Here is a 15,481-nt window from a genome sequence, read left to right on the forward strand (position 1 = left end):
AAACAGGTGATGCTGCAAAATAGCAGTTGTCTCAGCTTTCCAAAGTGGCCAGTATCTGATATTCAGATGAAGGTGATTCCTTCCCATGTGCCATTATGTCCTCAGTCAATTGGTTAGTATAAACAAGAGAAAAAAAAATCCCTCCTGACCTCTGTGGAGAGCTATTTATACTCTAAAGCAGTTGATCACCTTCTCCGTAGGAAGCATTTTTGAATATCACAATTTTATATTAAATCTAATATACCTCCCAAATAAAATTAAGAGAGAATTGATCACTTGCAGAACTGCAGCAAGTTTTACTTTGCGTCTTGTTCACCTGAAACCACGACCAATGAAAATACCATTAGTAAGAAATACATTTCATTAATGGAGACATTTATAAAGTTTTTATTAATGATGGTAATTATAGATACATTTTAGGGCCTAATCTTGCAAACACATAGGCATGTAATTTTTAATGTATCCACATCATATCTCAATTCACTTTAGAGGGACTACTCATAAGTAAAGTTACTCATGCAGTTAAATATTTTAAGATTAAGCTCTTAGTTTTACTTGCAAACTTTTGAAATCACTGCTGTTTGTTAGCTAAAACTGTGCTTCTTTCCAGGTGGTTCGTCTCACCTGGTGGTCTGTGTTTAGGGACTCAGTGTACTACACGCTTTCTGTGATCCTTCTTATCATTGTAAGTGTCCCTCTTAACATTTCTTATGTTTCAAGGTTTAATTACAAAGGGACAGACTGTGAAGCCTTTGTTTGCACTGTTAAGTGGTTCCTCAAATAAGTCCCACTGACATCAATTACTCACAGGAATAAGGGTACACTAGTGTGAGTAAGGGCTCAAATAGAAGAACTTCATACAGCCCTTTGGAATAAGGCTGGCATGTTCAAATACACCGGTAGCCAAAGTCAGCCCATAAAACTGCAAACCCGACCAGCGCTATACCTCAGAGTGGTGCTTAATTTCTGCCATGGCTGAGCCCTGGCACCTCTAGACTTGGCAGTTCATAGCCCTGGCACCTCTGGGCTTGCCATGTCAGTTATTAAAGTGAAAAAATTGCTTGAGATCCAGCACCTCTTTCATTACAAATTAAGCACTCCCTCACAGAAACTACAGGTCCCAGCTTGCAGCGCTCCATTCTGATCCAAGTAGCTTCTCTTGGAGCATGTTGGGATCTGGAAACTGCACACCATATTAAAGAGGCAGGGTGGCTGTTATCTGCAGCTTTTAGTATACATTAGGCTTCACACAGATAAATTGCCAGTACAGGCAGAGTTTAGTCGGCAAAGTTTGGGCATAGCTGAAATGACCATTATATTTTTTCAAAGCAGTGAGTAACTCTTACATTTCTATATTTAAGTATTTGGTAGCAGGTAGGGGGAGAGTCATCTTAATTTATTTTATTCATAATAAAAATAGAACAGCAATGGCCCATTCAACCACAGGGATGGCATAAAATAGAGTTAAATTGGGATCACCTGCTGTTCTGACGGCCCAGCTGTGTGGCTGCATGGCTGGAGAAGCGATTCTGGAGCAAACTTTGAAAGGATTTGATGCCTTTGGTCTTGGAAAATAGGACACCCCACTGTTTTATGAGCCCCCTACCTGTCTTCCAGACACATGGTTGCTCACTCTCAAACATATGCAGTGTATGTGTATCTCTCATGCATCATTTAGCTGAGTGACTTTAATAGCAGCCTCTAAGAAAGGCCCAAATCTTGGCTGTAGGGTTGGTGTTGCAGTGTTGACAGCAGGTACTGTAGAATGTTTGGGATGGGAAGAGTGGGAAGGAGAAAGCTCCAGTAGCTTCAGGTTGGAAATGACAGTATAGCAAATAAATAAATATGCCTCTGAAGATTCTTTGCCTGCTGTACAGTGCATCTGACCAGTTTTTAGTGGGACTGGAGAAATGGTCAATTTGTTTCTTTTTCTTCCAGTTCATACATGATGAGCAAATAGTATGGTAAGTTGTGGTGTTAATTTCTCAAATTAGTATGTTCTCCATGTCACTGATCAGTACCTACAATCACAGTTTAGCCAAATTCAGTGCTTACCCTGTGCAATGGCAGTGAGGCCAATGGGGTGTGAGTGAGCACTGGATTTGTCCCAGGGGAGATACCACTTTCTGTCTTTAATTAGTATTTTTGTATGATAAATAGTGAAAACTAAAGGAAAAATTAATAACCAGAAAACATTAACAACCACCCCCAGGTGCTCCTGCCTGAGTACACAGGGTATGGCATAGGGTGCAGGAAGCACATTCATCCCCTTACGCACCTGCACCAAAGGCAGCCAAAATCCTGTTGCAGTGCTCTTTGAGATGAAGCTGTAGAGAAGTGTTAGCACTTCCGTGGTGCCACATACCATAGGCCCTCCCCTCCTTCACTCTCCTCCCCACCCCAGCTGACAAGCCAACCCTGGATCTGCGGGAGAACAAGCTGCATCTCCTGAAAGAAGACGTAAGAGCCACTCCAGAGTGCATGATGAGCTCTGCTGAACGAATGGCTCTGGTTACTGCTTCTGGCATGGTGCAGCTCTGTCTTCCATAGCACTAGCACAGTTCTAAAATGTTGAAGTTAAATATACATAATATGTATGGTGTTCGAATCCCAAAGGAGTTTTGCTTCTTCTGGGCCCTGGAAACTGCCTGTAATGTTACCACTGTGAATTCAGAGTACCCAAAGGCAGAGAATACTTCCCATACTGCTTACCCGTGGCACATTCCTACTGAAAATACCATAGGATTACAGCAGCATGCATGACCCTACTAATTCCTTTCCTTGCCTTTTCTCTCTTTGAGGTGGGAGAGCCTTGTACTCGTCGTTATGTACTTCTTCTACATACTTATCATGAAGTAAGTGCTTCTCCCCTCTCTGTGCTTTTTAATTCTAATTTGGTGATTGTTTCTCTGGCATTGCATCATGCTCTGATCTTCTGCTGAGGAGAATTCCGACAATCTGATTTCCCTGTCTCACATCCCCCACTTTTGTACTAGATCAACACACTCTTGGAGTATGTACTTCAGACAGCAGCAAATCTTTGGATGTTTATTTTTTGTTGTATAATAGGGCACAGCAGGTCTAAGAGGTGGCTGAGGGGAAAGGTAAAAAAAATGGATTCTCTAGCTCCATGACTGTAAAGTAGCATGGAGGTTATGGGTAAAACAGGACAAATGTATTTTTAGAGGCTTTTTTCTGGAGGGCTGCTCTTGCCCTCCCAGTTTTACCACCATCAGTAACTGTAGGTCCTTGCAAATTGGAAATTTTCCTGTTCTAGAGCCCTGTCCAAGCGTCCCTGTTAGTTTTACAAACACCAGCAGCTTGTCCTGGTTTTTGTAACCTCTGTGAACTGACCATGTTAAGGTGCCTCCAAGCAGCCAGTTGAGCATGGATTCACCACAAGAACATCCCCTGCCAGACTTGTCATGTATTGACACCCTTATCCTTATCTTTCACCCTCACTCCTCCTCAGAATCTATGAATCATCCTTCCCCTGGGAGGAGACAAGGTATAGTCTTCTTAGCTGAAGAGATGGAGAAGTCAGTACCCCCTTTTTGTCTCTCGCCCTCCCATTTACTCCTCCCTTGTGCCCACCAAAACCATCTCCTGTGTGACCTCAACTTCTCCTTCAACACCAGGGCTTTACTGAGCCCATCAGCACCACTACTAGGTCAACCAGAAGTGTCAGTATAGGGTGGATTCTTTCTCATGGTGGGGCTTAGCCAGCTGTCCCCACAATGCTGTCCCGGTCAGTCCACAGGGTGAGAGAACCCTCCTGAGAATCACACCTTGAGCTCTTGTATGCTAGTGCACAGCATTGGTGAAAAGTCCATTGCATAGTGAGTATGTCTTTGGATATATTTACACTGCCATCAGGAGGTGTGATTGGAGCACGTGTAGACATACCCAAACTAGCTTTGATCTAGCTAGATCATAGCTAGCTCAAGTAACAATAGCAGTGAAGTCATGGCAGTACAGGCTAGTCCTGCCCACCTGGACCCCAGATAGCCGAGCAGCTGCCTCATTGTCATTACTGTTACATTAGCTAGATTAAAGCTAGCTCAGGTATGTCTACACATGCTACAGTCACACTTCCTGACTGCAGTGTAGACAGACCCCAGCACATAAATCCAACCCCCAAAGACATTGCATCTGCATTGGAGCAGCTCATTGGCAATGCAGAGCCTGATTATGGCTTTATTTTCCTCTTTCCCCAGGAAATAAAGTCCTCATTGCTTGGCAGTTTTCACTGCAACAGAAATCCTTCCCTCTCAGTTCTGTCAAAAGGGTGATAACATGCACTATAATGTGAAATAAATATTTTAAATGACTTCCTCAATGGTGGCATTTAAATCAGAAAGCTGCTCAGAAGAGTTCAGAGATAAGGAGGTAATCCTTTAAGGAAGGAGAAGAGCAGCTCAGGACTGATGTCTTAAAAATAGTTGCTGTGTAATGGTACTGTTACAGCCTGCAGAACGTGAAGAGGTTAAGGTGAAACCCTTATTAAGATGAAGGGGTATATTCAATGTGATGTCTGTGTGTGACATACATTTAAATGAACGCCATTGAAATCTAATTGCTTGTATATTTACAGTACATTTTAGAAACCCCATAAAGTTAATGTCCCATGAGGTGGAACAAACTAAATTCTTAGGGGACAGAAGAGCCCCTTGTATATACTGAAACCTCTCAGTATACAGAGGATGTGCTTCAAGATCCCATATGCGGATTGAGCATGTCCAAAACTTGTCCTGGGGACCAATTACTATTCTGTATGCTGCTGCAGCCATGCTCTTCGATATAGAGATGAAGATTTCTGAGGCTTCGTTTCCAGCATGCAATGCTTCACCTTGAGCTAAATGTCCTCCATGGAATGTATTTCTGAATTAAATCTGCTTTCTGCAGCCTGCAAGCTAGGTGCAGTCCTTGTTCTTCTATCAGATTGATAAAATGGCCTTCAGGTGGGCAAAGCTTAGTCATTCCTGCAGTATTGAGTTTGATGCTCTTTGGCTTTTCCTAGTGTAATGTTAGTTGTCACAAAATAATCTTTGTGGGTTGGGTTACACTGCATCAGCCTGGGAGTTTGGAGAAGTATTCCAACAATCCAGCAGTCTCAGACCCATCTTTTTGCACTTTCAGGTTCAATGTGAAGATGCAAAAGTTGTTCACCATCAAAAGCATGAACGTTGGGAATGGCAACACAGTCAGCAATGAGCTGGAAGATGGTAATGAATGTTATGACATAAGCTATGATGACCCATCCATGCCATTGCTGTGGAAAGGTAAGGCTGAGCAGACAGGAGTTGGAGAAAGAGTTGACATACAGTGTAGGTGGGGTTTTTTCCAATGGTGATCAAAATGGTGATGATGATCAACCTTAAGCAAGAAGGACAATGACATTTTTATTGGGCTAAGTTGACAAATTTGGTGCAGCCAAGCCTTTGAGAATCACACTTCCTTTTAGAGGTGATGGAAACATGCTACTTTGTACACCTGCAGCATTGCTGTCTTCTATTCTTTGGTTCAGGAATAGGAGAATGAGTTATAAAACCATAAGTGAAATATGTTCTTTGCTGTGAATGCAGAAGGTAATTTTCACTTTAAGATGTGTAAGAATTAAGTTCCAGGCAGTAGGTGAAACTTGCATTGGGGTGCGATGGCCAGGATGGCAAAAGGAACCATCCTAATATGCAGTTGTGTTTGAATACTAGGACAGCAAGGTCTGTTCCTAAACAGATGTGGAAAGTGGGGGGGGGGAGGGGGAGGGGAAAGGGGAAGATGGTTTCCTGCTGCCACTTCAGCATGAGAGAGTCAGCATGTTTGTTCTTCTAGAATCTTTCAACTCTGCTACATTTCCTTCTGTCTGCTGTTTATATCCCCTCCTGTCTGAAGAGCCAAGTCCTTGCTGCCTGTGAGGCTCAGCCCCTCTCACTCCTTGAGCCCTTCCTGGCTAGTCAGGTCTTGCTGCTTCATTATTTGCAAGCAACTTCAAGTATCAGGAAGCTGCATCTCCTTGAAATGTGGGCAGCATTTGTAAAGGGTGGCTAGTGTTATAAGAGAGGTGGGCTAAGGCTCTGTTTGCCCAATGCATTTTGGGTCAATCCACCTCACTGCAGACTTGCAGTATGAATATGCCCCCTCCCCTTTTCTACCTTGTGTATTTAGATTAGGAGCTTTCCAGAGTAGGCACTGTCTTTTTTTACAGTATGTTTGTACTGTGCCTAACATAATGGGGCCCCGGTCTGAGCTGGGGTCATAAGCACTATTGTAGTATAAATATTAGTAATCAAATAAATTAATCCATTTCTTATATGAAGCCATGGCATGATTAAGAGAAAATCACTTCGTAGCAAGTATTATGATTCTTCTTTATGTTGGATCTTCAGGTAACAGAAGAGCTATTGCATAGTGAACTATCCATTCTCTCTTGGATGCATTGGAGATTTACTCAGGATTACAGAATAATCTTCCTATATGACAAAAAGATGGGCAGTGCTGCATATCACTTAATTGGTCAGAGTCCTTTCAAGGGACATTGAGGTTGGTCTGCTCCACCAGGGAGATGGTTAAAATGCAGGCCTAGAAGTTGAAAAGCCTGAGTTCTGTTTCTGGTGCAGATGCTATCTTGCAGTGTGACTTTACCCAAGTCATACACATTTTTTAAGCTTCAATTTCTCTAGCCACTGTGTAAATTGGGGCTAATAATATTGAATAGTTACTTACCCCTATCTGCCTCATGGGCATGTTGGGAGGACTAATTAATGTCTGTAAAATGCTTAGAGTTTCTCAGAGGCATTACATAAGGAGGCTAAAAATAGCCTAGATCCACCCAAATTTCATTCTCTTCAAACTGTCCCCACAACAGATTTCTTCTCAACTTTTCTGCTGTCTTGAAATCTGAGGCCAACCCCCTCCCTATATCTGACGCTTCTCCCCTTCCTCATCCCCAGCCACAGTCTCCCTCTCTTACCACAATCTGAGACCACATGGGAGGGACAAAACCACCACTAGAAATCAGAGGTGGGATAGTGTGGGAATGGGCATTACCATGGGGACAGTGGACAAAGGGAAGGAAGTGGACCTGCCTCGGGTGAGAGGAAGAGAAAACATGAGTGGGATAGAGATGAGGGGACAGAGAAGGAACTGTGATGGGTAGTGGGTGAGGTGCTTCATCCAGGTTGCCTCACAACTTTGTGCATCAGGCAACAAGATCCTTCTCCTAAAGACAGTCACATGGCTGCCTGCTACACCTCATTCCTCTTGGGCAAGAACTTGCCCTGACCTTACATTGCCTCTGCCTTGGCCTGCTCTTGGCTTGCTTCCTCCTGAGTTGAACTCCATCTTCCTCAGGTACTGCCAGCAGTCCTCAGGTATGTGGGGGAGGGGAGGGGAGTGGGCGTAGGGAGGCTGCCATCAGCTGGCCTGCTGCCTTGCCTCCTACTTGTGGCTAGCAAGTTTCAGAATCCACTGCTACACCACCCCAGGGTTCAGTGGGCTGGATCTGACCTTAATCTGCTCCTGACCATAGATACCTCACAGCTGCTCTCAGTGAGGTTCTTTCTTCATAATGGTTATGTGAATTCTGTTACTGTAGGTGCAGATAAAAGGGAGGTTCACATACTGTGCAGCTGCCCTTGATGCTCATATGTTTTGTTACTTTCAAGAGCTTCCACTGGTGAAACATAAAAGGTTCCATTAATGGATTTTCATACAGAGAGCTTTTCACCCTGAGAAAAATTCCATTTCAAGGACGAGTTCTATACACAGAAGTGAAGGCAAAAGATTTGTACTCCTGTTAATGCTCCCATTTTAAAAGTACAAGCACCGTGCTCAGTGCTCTGGGCTTTTTTATATATATTGACCCACATTCCCCTCAGATGGCATGGGTTTGATTCCTCCCTGGTAACAGAAAACTCTTGCTAAGAGTGTGTTATATGAGTCTGTACTGAACACAGGTTAGATGCCACAGGGCTTGATCCAAAGCTTGTTGAAGTCAACAAGTGGCTTTCCGCTAACTCTAGTATGCTTTGCATCAGATCCTGAGTGATGAGCAGAAAGTTTGCCTTTTTGTGAAAAGAAAATACCATGGCTGGAGGATATTCCCTTGCAGGATGTACAAAGGAGTTGCAGAAAGTGCTTTTCCTTTATTTGTAAAAAACATTTATGCCATTTTGTGAAATGGAACCCATCTGGACCATATGGAGCTGGACCATGTGTCTCCAGAAGCAAATGAAATCAGACTGAAGAGAAAAACAGGCAGAATAAATGTGCTGTCAGCCTTTGGGCTGCAGTAATTCATACACTCATAATCTGTGCACTGTACCTCAATGCTGAGGTTTTTACCCTGTAATTCATCAAAGGTCCTTCCAACTTTGGGTGACCATACGTCTTGTTTTGGCTGGGACAGTCACTTTTTTTAAGCCCTGTCCCAGCTATCCCAACTTTTTTTGGCAAAACTGGGCATCTGTCCCATTTTCTCTTGCCAACTGATCATCAACTGGCAAGAGAAAACTGGACTAATGCCCAGTTTTGCCCCAAAAAAGTGGATCGCAATCCCTAGTGGGGCATGGAGGAATGTGCGGGTGGAGGTGGAAGAGCAGCAACACCAGCCCTGAGCAGAAGGAAAGGAGGGCTTGGGAGAGCGGCTTGGGCCAGGCCAGCCCCATGCAGGCAGGTGGTAGGGGGCTTCGGCCAGCCCCATGTGGGGACAAGGACCCTTGGGCTGGCCTAGAGCCGTGTCCATTTTCCCAAAGGGAAAATATGGTCACCCTATTCTGACCTGAGCATGTTTTGCCACAATCTCATTAGTGCTCCTAGAATTAGTTCCATTGTGACTGCAGTGCTTCCATGTTGTTTTCACTGACAAGTTGCGTGATCAAGGAGTGCTTTGGAAACATCACTGGAGAAACTCACTTGAGAGCTGCTAGTCTAGCAAGACTGCGTTAAATCAAAGTGTCCGGGCTTTCTTCTTTACCAGGATTGTTGTCAAACATTTCTTTTCTCGACTAAAGCAAATGTTAGGCTGCTATGGTTGAGTCTCCTTTAAATGAGTCAGATCACAACTGTGAGTGTTCAGGCTATCTTGGCTATACACTGCTTCAAAGGAAAAATGGCCTCAGTGCAATCACTTCCTAAGAGCCTTCAGAAGAGCACTGCTCCTTATTTTGCATCCACTGCAATATTCCATTAAATCTGGCTGAAGATATTGGGAGTGGGAGGATAATTCCTGCTTTACCTTCACCCAAAACAAAATTATTCCTAGTTTCATCCTTCATTGTACATTAAACTGCAAGGCCAAAGCTACTTAACTGATCCTCTGAGTAAAACATGTTTTCTTCTGAAACTTTAAGATATCTTTATGTGCCTCATGTGAGCACTATGCCCTCACCAAAAGCCTCATTTTAAAGAAACACAAAACAGTGTCTTGTAAAATTCTGCCTCCACCAGTACCAAGAGGCTCAAGCACAGGAGGGTAAAGGGGTGTGTTGGTGATTTACAATCTCATCCAGGGTTTTTTGGGGGGTGAATGTTAATGGGAGGATCTGTTCTCAGATCCCAAAACGTATGTGTTAGAAGATGCTACAAGCTGCAGAGCTGCAATAGATGATGTAGTTTGCACATGTATGTTGAAACTGACCTCATCCTAAAAAAACAAAAATATTTAATCACTGGAGTGAATAACAGATGTAGGCTCAGTAACTACGTAGCTTTCTATGCATTTATATGACAGATCAATTCTAATTCCTTTGTTTGAGTTGAATGTTTTCCCAGATTTCCTTTGCTTCCTGGCTGAAACTATGCACTAATGATTGTCTTTCACTTTTGCCTCCTAAATTCTGTTACTCTTAATGAAAGTAACCTACTGTGTAAAAAAAAAAAAAAAACTCAAGCAGTAAAGAATGCTGTTTTCTCTCCCCCAACCCCCTTACTCAGGGGATAATTTTCATTTCAATCACATGCATACTTCTTGCCCTGTTTTCTAACTGCACATGGGTATGTCTCCTGTCTGCTGAGCCTTGCTGTGTTTGCTATGTGTAGTTTGTAGCATTTATGGAAATACTTGCATGGATTTGTTAAGTTTAAGAAGCCTTTGATTACACTTGTATTGATTCCTAGTATAATATAGTGCCTTTTATTATTGTAATACCGTACCACAACTCTTTGTATAATTTTAAAGTTCCTTGGTATTAAAGGATCAATTATAACAATTATCCCGAAGTAATAGTGTTAAATTTGAATAGTTTGAAATCCCATATTGTTAAAGATATTGATAATATTCTATTCAATTAAATTGAAGTTCTGCAGAGACTGGGAACCTAACACTAAGGGACTCCAACAGGCCTCTAGAAGAGGCAACAGACTGCACAGCTGCTAAGCACCTTAAACTGGATAGCATTACCGTTTTCAAAGAGCTGTATATGCTCTCTCAGTTGTGGGTGGTTTGTGCAAAGCTTGCTAATCCATGATGAATGGTGATGGTCTCTAAACAAAGAAAAATGGTGGCCCAGTATGAATGGCTAGATGAGACCCATACCAACCTATTTCCACTCAAGATAGTGAAAACCCCCTTCAACACATGATCTGAATCAGGTAGAGAGGGAGACCCAATGATGATCAAATTTGTGCAGCTCAAGAAACACTGTGGGATTGTTGCTAGCAAATTCAAGGATTCAGGTAAATGTGATCCCCTGCATGAGTCACAATGAGGCAACTCTAGGCAAAGGGAAGCCTGGTGAAATGAATTTCCCAACTAACTCTTGGCATTGTGATCACTAGTGAAGGGAAAGCAGCAATATGGCAAAAACCCTGTGGTAATGGTGGATGAGATCATCTGCTCCAGTCCCCCAAAATTCCGCTTCCCTGAAGCTGGCTTACGAATAATGATTACAAATAAATTTGGACCCAGAACCAGACTGCGGATGGCAAGCAGGCTCATTATTAACGAGGTAAGTTCACTAAGAGAATAACAAATGAGTGCTTTGAAGGGGGTTTGCCAAAGGACCACTTTCCCACTCAGTATTCTTTTATAGTGATGCTTTTGGCATTGGAATCATAAGTTGACTCTCCAACTCAACTCCTAGGGCAGCGGAGACTTAAGTCACTTTCTAGTGACTATAATGATTGGTGCCTAGGATAGGATGATAGGAGTCATACTAAGCCCTTTTCACTGAAGGGTAGGTCACTATGGAAGAGGGGCCCTTGAAGCTACAAGGGGAGTAAAGATTAGGAAGCTCCTCTTGTTAGAAGAAGATGGATTTTTTTCCCTTAAGCCACCGGAATTGCATTTGAGCACTTATAAGAGTAGTGAACTGAGGGAAGATAACATAATAGATCAACCATAGGACCTTATTACTTTTTTTAATAGTTGGACAGAGCTTCAAATAACATCAGACATTTGCCTAATGCGTTAACCTTTACAGTCCTGAGTTATATATAATGAAGGGGAAAGCAGATCAGACTTTTCACAAGGGACGTTTTCTTCAGACAGGCTCAGATTAGCCCTCGGTGAACGTGTTGTCACCACAAAAGACTGTCTTTCACAACCCTGCAGCAAAAGTCCTGAGAATGGTCAAACGACAAGGTCCATGGCAAAACCCCATTGACTTCAGTGGAGCCAGGATTTCATCCTTTATTTCTGAGTAACTTGAAGTCCAAGTGAAGGGCTTTTTATTTGGGGATTTACAAGTATAGGAAAAATAGGTTCTTGTAAGTTCCAGTAACATAGGGGAGATAACGCAGCTTCCAGGACTATAGAACACTGAACAGCCCATGGCAGTTTAGCAGAAATTTGGCATGTTTGGGTGAGGGAGGGGGAAAATCCAACTAACAACCATACACAAATATGTTTTTAGAAAGTCAGCTCTCTGGTGCAATACAAGGAGTGGGAGAAGTTCAGCTAAACCATTTAGTAGCAACTGGATTGCTTTCCAGCCAATTAGCTGATCCATAAGAAAGTATTTTTGAATAGTGAAATGGCCAGAAAGCTGGTATTTTTAGTTTACAAAACTAAACCCCAAACCAGAGATGGTTTGGATGTGAGTTCCACTGTATGCAAACCACCAAAGTTTTGGCAATGTATTGTGGATTTGAGTTCTCTCTACTTTCAGTTCCCTTTTCAGTTACATTAGGCTTAGAATTGTTTCACATGCTGGCAGCACCTTTGATGTTCAAGGTATGGTAAAGCACTTTCAGGTGAGTTGGAGCAGCTGCTATTAAAAAGACAGTACTTGCCAATAATTATGGCGTCATTCCACCTAAGAAGATAGCACAGCTCATGCCTTTCCAAACTGTATGGAATTAGTGCAGTGTTTCAGCTCTCATCATGTGGTGAATATTTATTTTGAATAGCAACCACTGTAGCTACTGTAGTGCAGTGAGCATAGCAACATGTGCTCCACAAAAGCAATGGGCAAACCCTTATGTTTAATCAGACCAGGGATGCTGCAGGGCTAATCCTCATGCTTTTGAAGTGTCCCAGGATCTTTATATTCTACCTGGGGGGGGTGGGGGATGGGGTAGGGAAGGAATTGGAGCAGGGCAGAAGTGACCTAAGTTAATGTGTCATCTGAAGGACAGCATCTCTGATAGTGCAGCAGTCCCGGGAGTACAGCACTGCAGCATCACCACTGGGTATGAGCCCAACTCCTAGCTTGAGGCCTGAAGCCATAGGTGAGAAATGCTTCCAAATGAGCCATGTTCGTTACTCTGTGCTAAAATAGGATTCATTTGAGAATTTGATCAGGGCTTCCAAAGTGGTAGGGTTTGAAAGAACAGAGCTGACCAGGTGAACAAGATTAGCAAAGTTAAGAGTTTTTCAAAGATTACATTGGTTTCTTTGGTCTGTGTTCCTGTGCAGCGTCAGCGACTGATCCACTCCACCAATGGCATGAGCAAAACGCTTCAAAATGGGAAACATGAAAATATTGAAAATGGGAACATCATTGTGGAAAATCAAGAGGAGGAGAATGAGCATGACAATGCGTCTCCCTTTTCACCACCAGGCAGGTTTGATCTTCAAGAGAATGAGGGTGCTAAACAATGAACAACAGAACAGAATTAAAATGCCAAAAAATGGGTTGTAGAGAAAGTCAAGAGCCAGTCAGGTGGAACTATGCAATTGATCTGAAATTGTTTTGCTAGAGTTAAATGACAATAAAACCCAGCTGGAGGTCACATTAAATGTGAACGAGCCATTGTTAGGTTCAGGCCATTGATTTCCAACTGTGATGTGCTGCTTGAGTGGAGATCTAGGGTAAGCCCTCAAGACTGATTTGGAGTTTTCCACGGTTGGGCTGGATGTATAATGGTGGTATCTGGAAGAGGGGACTAAATACATAACCTACATAGATCAATCTAATCAGCACACCCCCAATAATAGCTTTGGAATGAACTATTTCCACTGGCCTCCTGATGAAGAGTAAGCTGATGCACACATGTATGTTAATGACAGGGCAGAAAGACTTCTTGAAGGAAAAGGAGTTAAAAAGGAAGTTCAGAATAACAAATGGAAACACAGGCCCTCCTGGTCATATACGTGTTTGGTTCTCATATATAAAAAGTGACTAATACTACCCACTTTTTGAAAGCACTTTGAAATCCTCTGATGAAAGGGGTTATATACAAGGAAAGTGTTATCGTGGTGATTTACATAGGACTTTATATGTTGAGTCTGTTGATTCATTTCAAAATGCTCTACAGATCATATAGCAGGAATTAATTAACCTGCCACTGAAATGTAGCCATATCTGGGGTGGTGCACAACAGCTGTTTAACAGCAGAAAACATTTCTATACAATGAAGAATAATGCTAACTCCTGTTGAAACTGAAGGACAAATTATAGATGTTGAGCATTAAAGAGAAGAGAATGCTCTTGATTTCTGTGAGATGCCATTTCTAAAGTGTTAATGATCAAAGCAGAAATGTTGATTTTAGGAAATACTGGAGCCCACTGAAAGAGATGATGTGTGAAGAAAGATTGGTTGAAACTATATATTTTCACATTTATTGCGGTGTGCACTATTATTGGAACCCATTATGTAATAAATACCTGTTCTCCTGTGATGATAAAACATGGTAGACAATTGATCTGTTAAAGAAACAGACCTGTTAGATGGATTGCTGGCAACAAACGAGTGCATTTGTGCAGAGGTTTTTTACTGTTTGTACAGCAGAATAAATTGAGCTTATTTACACATATGGATGCACATGACCATGCTAATGTGACAATTTGAAATCACTGTAAATTTACACAGATAATTGTAAACACAAGGGTGAATGGTCAGGTGTATAAAGATAATTTTTTATCTAGATATTTTCAGTACATTCTTTGCTACCAGTTCTGTTTTGAGCACCACAGTCCCATATTGCATTTCATATTTCTGCACAGAGCATAACCTGAGCACAGGGCAAATGTTACCCAGAGCCTAAAGTTTTACTACTACTACATAAATCACTCCTCTGGTGGCTGGAAGTTTTATCATTTCTGGGTTTGTTCAGTACCCAGGAGACTTGATTGTAAATGGGGGGAGAGGGGGGAAGAGATCCTAATAAGGCTTCCTATGTTCTACAGTATTCATGGTAGCATAAGGGTTTGATCTGAGGCATTGTTTTGAATTGGCATTGTTTTAAGGCAGTCTTTCTGATTTTAATTAAGAATGTTTTTCAGATAATTAAGGCCCAATAGGCCGGAGTGGAATAGGTGATGAGACACTTCAGACTACAATAGAGCAAAAGTTCATCTAGAACTGGAAGAGTTTACATAAGAGCAGAGGGACTAGATATTTAAAATCCTCATCATTATTTTCATCTTTTCTTACTCCCCTGTTGTCTGGGGATGATTATCTATTGCTTGGATGCTCATTGCTCAGCTCACATACTCTGAGGGAGAATTCTGCTATTTTTTGCTCTCGAAAGCACCCACTTCAATAACATTGGGAAAATGTAAAGAAACAACACCATGCTTTGTTGTTTAAGAGCCATGGTACAATCAACAGCCTAAAAAAATCTGACATTTGAAATTGGCTTTAGGGAGAAAGGTAATTTTCAGACAGTTTCCCTGCATCCCTTCTGTCTATCTTTTGATGCATTTTCAGGTCAGGAATAAGGAACATACTTTTTCTAAAGATCAGAAGTTCATGTATTCTTTCTGTACTATAAAGAGCTCTAGGAAGAATAGACACTGGAAGGACTTTCCAGGCTAGGTGCTTGCAGTTTGCAAAGTAGGGAATTCACTTTAATTAAAAAGTTTTTGGGTTTTTTTTAGAGCCCCAGTTAAGATGGCCAAGGATCAGTCCAAACATTTTTTCTGATGTTCTAGAGTCATGTCTCTTTTTGATTTTGATTTGCTTCTTCAAGTTACACACCATGGTTACTTTTTTGTCAGAACATCTTTCTTCTGAAATACATGTTAGTGCAGTCTAATTTACCTCAGAGTAATGCTGCATTTGAATGTATTGTCTTAAAGATCTACTCCCTGTTATG

The 15,481-nt window shown here is 42.0% G+C and overlaps 1 protein-coding gene across 1 annotated transcript in view; it reads left to right on the forward strand.

The window, feature by feature from the left end:
• Nucleotides 1–15,481, forward strand: part of SLC24A4 (solute carrier family 24 member 4) — a 124,873-nt gene that overhangs the window by 90,119 nt on the left and 19,273 nt on the right. Inside the window, exons 7-12 of the mRNA XM_038405878.2 lie at nucleotides 611–685; nucleotides 1,939–1,964; nucleotides 2,802–2,855; nucleotides 5,140–5,282; nucleotides 10,777–10,946; nucleotides 12,857–13,001. Of these exons, the coding sequence (XP_038261806.1) occupies nucleotides 611–685; nucleotides 1,939–1,964; nucleotides 2,802–2,855; nucleotides 5,140–5,282; nucleotides 10,777–10,946; nucleotides 12,857–13,001 (613 nt within the window). The remainder of the gene's footprint in view (nucleotides 1–610; nucleotides 686–1,938; nucleotides 1,965–2,801; nucleotides 2,856–5,139; nucleotides 5,283–10,776; nucleotides 10,947–12,856; nucleotides 13,002–15,481) is intronic.

The sequence above is a fragment of the Dermochelys coriacea genome, chromosome 6 (genome assembly GCF_009764565.3).
Source record: "Dermochelys coriacea isolate rDerCor1 chromosome 6, rDerCor1.pri.v4, whole genome shotgun sequence".
NCBI classification, from domain to species: domain Eukaryota; kingdom Metazoa; phylum Chordata; order Testudines; family Dermochelyidae; genus Dermochelys; species Dermochelys coriacea.